Source organism: Vollenhovia emeryi, unplaced genomic scaffold, assembly GCF_000949405.1.
Source record: "Vollenhovia emeryi isolate VEMERY1.0 unplaced genomic scaffold, V.emery_V1.0 DF940389.1, whole genome shotgun sequence".
Taxonomy (NCBI): Eukaryota; Metazoa; Arthropoda; class Insecta; order Hymenoptera; family Formicidae; genus Vollenhovia; species Vollenhovia emeryi.
The window spans coordinates 5,190-9,471 of record NW_011965977.1 but is presented as its reverse complement, the minus strand read 5'-3'; the positions used below and the strand labels follow the sequence as shown (position 1 = coordinate 9,471).

The 4,282-nt window shown below is 39.0% G+C and overlaps 1 protein-coding gene across 4 annotated transcripts; it reads right to left on the bottom strand.

Moving 5' to 3' along the window:
* Window positions 1–7: 7 nt before the first annotated feature.
* On the bottom strand, window positions 8–1,825 carry LOC105556063 (THAP domain-containing protein 2-like). 4 transcript variants are annotated; one of them, XM_012003132.1, is made up of 3 exons: window positions 1,274–1,825; window positions 910–1,080; window positions 8–804 (listed from the first exon to the last, which is right to left on the bottom strand). In XM_012003132.1, the coding sequence occupies exons 2-3, from the start codon at window positions 1,066–1,068 to the stop codon at window positions 670–672; spliced, it is 294 nt and encodes a 97-aa protein (XP_011858522.1). In that variant the 5' UTR covers window positions 1,069–1,080; window positions 1,274–1,825; the 3' UTR covers window positions 8–669. The 4 variants fall into 4 exon arrangements, 2 of the variants coding, with proteins under 2 accessions (XP_011858522.1, XP_011858521.1); XR_001008531.1 differs by lacking the exon at window positions 1,274–1,825 and having other exon boundaries at window positions 890–1,264; XR_001008532.1 differs by lacking the exon at window positions 1,274–1,825 and having other exon boundaries at window positions 900–1,264.
* Window positions 1,826–4,282: the final 2,457 nt, after the last annotated feature.

The window sequence follows — 4,282 nt, the reverse complement described above, 5'->3', positions numbered from 1 at the left end:
AACTACGACACAAGTCGACACAGTCGAACTTAGCTTTTTAGCTGTGTACGCTTGTGTCAACTTGTGTCGTAGTTGGAAAGCACTGGGTCGTACACTGTGTTACACAGTGTCGCCTGTGTACGTTGCTGGAAAGCACCCCATTTTAGCTGTGTACGCTTGTGTCGACTTGTGTCGACTTGTGTCGTAGTTGGAAAGCACTGGGGTCGTACAATTCGTACACTGTGTTACACAGTGTCGCCTGTGTACATTGCTGGAAAGCACCCTTTATGCCATTAGAAATTGAGTTTGTTGCTGGGCGCAAACGAGTGAAACTGGATTCAATTCCTTCTCGTTTCTGTACGTGCCAGTTGTTGAAAGAGCAGCCATCAAGAAGCAGCAAGCAAATTAAGCCATCAACAGCCTCAAATATTAATAATACGTCCAGTAAAAAGACTTAGGAGGGAAACAACTGTTCTCAACATACCATTTTCTCTGCGTATTTTTTTTTTCATTTCATCCATTTGTTCTGTATCAATTTCTTGAGACTTTGCAGTAGTTTGTATTTCCTCTATGGTTAATGGTTTGGAAGTCTACACACATCCATGCTGATGTTGGACCGATGTTCCCCGTTTCATTTTAAAACAAGTCTTTTTACTGGACGTATTATTAATATTTAAGGTTGTTGATGGCTTAATTTGCTTGCTGCTTCTTGATGGCTGGCTCTTTCAATAACAATTGGCACGTACAGAAACGAGAAGGAATTGAATCCAGTTTCACTCGTTTGCGCCCAGCAACAAACTCAATTTCTAATGGCATAAAGTGTACCTAAAAGAAGACAAATATAAACATACTTTAAGTCGAATAATAAATTATATTGTTACATCTTTTGAAGTGCAAAGTTAGAGCATACTGCACATTACTGCACATTACTTCACAAAGTTTTTGAGAACTGCTAGGTGACCAATTCTTGCCTCTTCCAACCGCAGTAATCCATTTTTCTTTTAATGTATTATCACGTGGATATGTAAATAATGAGTATTCTTCATTGCTTGTGTTGCAACATTTATATGCAGAGCGACTTGATGGCATAGCGAATGTTGTCTGTAATATATACAAATTATCTGACAAAAACGTTTTTATATCGACAAAATTAACAAATCAATTTTTAATATTTATTACAGAAAACAAGAATATTCTCTAAGCCTGCAATAAACATATAGTTTTAACGCTTAAATGTAAATTCCTTAAAATTTATTTTTTGAAATAAATTGTAATTTTTATTATATAGATAGACCTTCTATCGTGTTAAAAATGTTGTGATATAAAAAAATATATTACAATGTTTAGAAATAATTAATTATGACCAACGATCGCTAACCCCACACGTTTTATATCATCAGTTTCTATCACATTAGGGCTACGTTCAGAAATACCCGAGTACCCCAGCGTATCGTTCTATCCTTGTTACTCACCGTATGTTAAACAAGGATAGAATGATATACTGGAGCACTCGGGTGGTATTTCTGAACGCGGCCCTGTTATGCATTGGCGTCGCAATAGAAATCTCTGTACAAGTTCTGCCAGCCAATCGCGGAAGGGCTGGTCACGTGACGAGTTGGCGCCTCTCTCTCCTAGAGGCTCTCTAGGAGAGCCCCCACTCGCGGGGCTCCGCCAATCAGACACCATCGTGTCGACAGGAAGCAGGGCGCACGCATGCCCTGGCGCTGCTGTCGGTAGCGCAGCCAATCGCTGACGAAGTAGCCATTGCGCACGCAGGCTACTTCCGGTATAATCCGCGGTGAAAGTAAGGTATCACCTTACAATAGTATCTCGCGCGTCGCTCCACCTCCCGCTCATCGATCGATTTTCTTAAATGCCTTCCGAGTCCGGCCTGCCGTCTCCTGCATCCTCATTCGCTCAGACGTGTAAATTAATTACTCGATAACTATTGTTACTTTTGTACCGCGGCACATGATATTTCTCCTTAGTTTAACCCATTCTACCACTATTTTCAAGTTGGCTACTTTTGCATCAGATACCCTGTATATACAGGGTGTCGGATTCGATTTGGACGACTCCAAAGATTATAGTAAATTGGGTCAAGCTGAGAAGAAAAGTTATATACCATTTTACAAAATCCGTAATTATTATCGCGTAATTAAGAAAAACGTCTGAGCCAATAAGTGCACGGAGGAGCTGAAGGCCGGACTCGGCAGACATGCAAAATGGTGTATTATTCTCCTACCACTAGAAAAACTTTTTCGGCGCGGTGTCATATGTCGCGCGTTCGCTTGCTGCGCGGCGTTCGCCCGCTCACCGCTCCCCGCTCGCCGACGTCTCTCATCGATCGATGCGTGACTCTACCTCTCGCTTGAGAGATGTCAACAAATACACCATTTCAAGTCCGGCCTTCCGCTCCTCCGTGCATTTATTGGCTCAGACTTTTTTCTTAATTACGCGATAATAATTACGGATTTTGTAAAATGGTATATAACTTTTCTTCTCAGCTTGACCCAATCTACTATAATCTTTGGAGACGTCCAAATCGAATCCGACACCCTGTATTTATTTTCAATTTTGTCTGTATAGCAGAAAAGCTGTTTTTGGCACATAGGCAAGAGCAAATTACAAAGAAGTAATATTGTTTAACTAGAACTGGCTGGAATTCCATTTGTTATATTTTATGTTATTAAATATTACAGAAGAAAAACTACCAGAAACTATCGAATTTCGCCCTTTCTTTCGACAGGAATAAAGCCAGCGACGATATTATTTTCTATTGGATTGCTTAAATTATATTATACTTGCGCCATTAAGAAAAGAATAAAACAGTAAAATCATATGCTAGATTTATTAAATTGAATACTGAAAGCTTCACAAATGTACATACGTCTGATAATATAATACTGTAGAAATTTCTTAAGCACATAGGTAAGCAAACATAAAAAGTCAGTACATTTAACGAATTTCGATTTAGCACTCAATGCACGTAAAAATATCTTAAATGTTTGCGCTACAAGACCTTTGCGTGAGTGAGTGGGCATGTGTTATTTTATTCATGCAGAGCAGAATCGTCAAACCAAAATTGATGATGCTTGTCAGTGAGTCGCTTGTAGAGTTATTCAGAATCCGCAACATTAGTAATTGAATTTCGTCTATTTCGTAATGTTTGGCAACGTTGCGTTGAGATGCAGCGTAAAATCTTGTGGAACCGCACATGTTAGTATTACACGTTGGGAATGCATTTCCTTATGGAATGCAAAATCTGGCCATTTCTGCACTTCGTGCCCATTGTGACTTTTGATCAGCATGATAAGAACTAACTTTTCTGAAAGTTTCAGACGATTCGACCGAAATTCAATTTCCATAAGGTGTGTGCGGGGTCCTTTCTTGATTTGAGACCATTGTAATTTGTGATACTATTTTATAGATATTTTTACAAAGAAATAAATCATGTTTCAATGAAGATATAAAAATTTCTACAAATTTCTATTTCAAGTCAATTTTTTTGTAGTTATTTATAGAAATTTTTTCCGCTAAGGTCGCCGCTTTACAATTCAGATGCAGATTCGATATTTTTTATTTCTATTGCAAGGGAGTAACTGCAAAGTAACGATTCGTTACTTTTCGAGTAACTGTATAACTGTATAAAAGTATACGGTGGAAAAATAATTAATTAATTACAAACAAACGAATGACTCACAAACCTTTCTAATTGCACTACAAACGTCTACATACGAAATATAAACGATTGCATGTAGGAGTTATTTAAAAATACGTTCAGTCGGTGTCAAGTATGAGCGAATCTGGGACGTACGTTGCCCCAGCCGATTTCTGACAACATGAACACAAGGCTTAAGGGGCAGTGGCACTCAACCAATAGGCCTTGAAATTTACAAAGTCTGTTGGTTGAGTGCCACTTCTCAGAGGTTCTATTAGCAGAGAGAAACCTGAGAGCGGCCATCCCTTTGTGTTTAGTTGGGACCGATTTTCGCCACCAGTTGTGGATGTAAGAACTACGGAGTCACATCTATTTATCGACACGGTCGATAAATATCACTTTTTGGTGCGTGTCCGTGCTAAATTCGCTTTTCGATATTGTAAATAAATCACTTTTTGGTCCGTGTCCGTGCTACATCCACTTTCCGACACTGTCAATAAATCGCTTTTTGCCGTATGTCTATGCTATATCCACAATTTATGGATGTTAAGACAATGTTGAAAAGTGGATGTAGCACGGACACGCACCAAAAAGTGATATTTATCGACCGTGTCGATAAATAGATGTGACTCCGTAGTTCTT

Bases quoted from the DNA above. Each gene is read 5' to 3' on its own strand.
- LOC105556063 (XM_012003132.1), bottom strand. From the start codon at position 1,068: ATGCCATCAAGTCGCTCTGCATATAAATGTTGCAACACAAGCAATGAA. The intron at 805-909 runs GTAATGTGCAGT...GTCTTCTTTTAG, and splicing joins GTTCTCAAAAACTTTGTGAA to GTACACTTTATGCCATTAGA.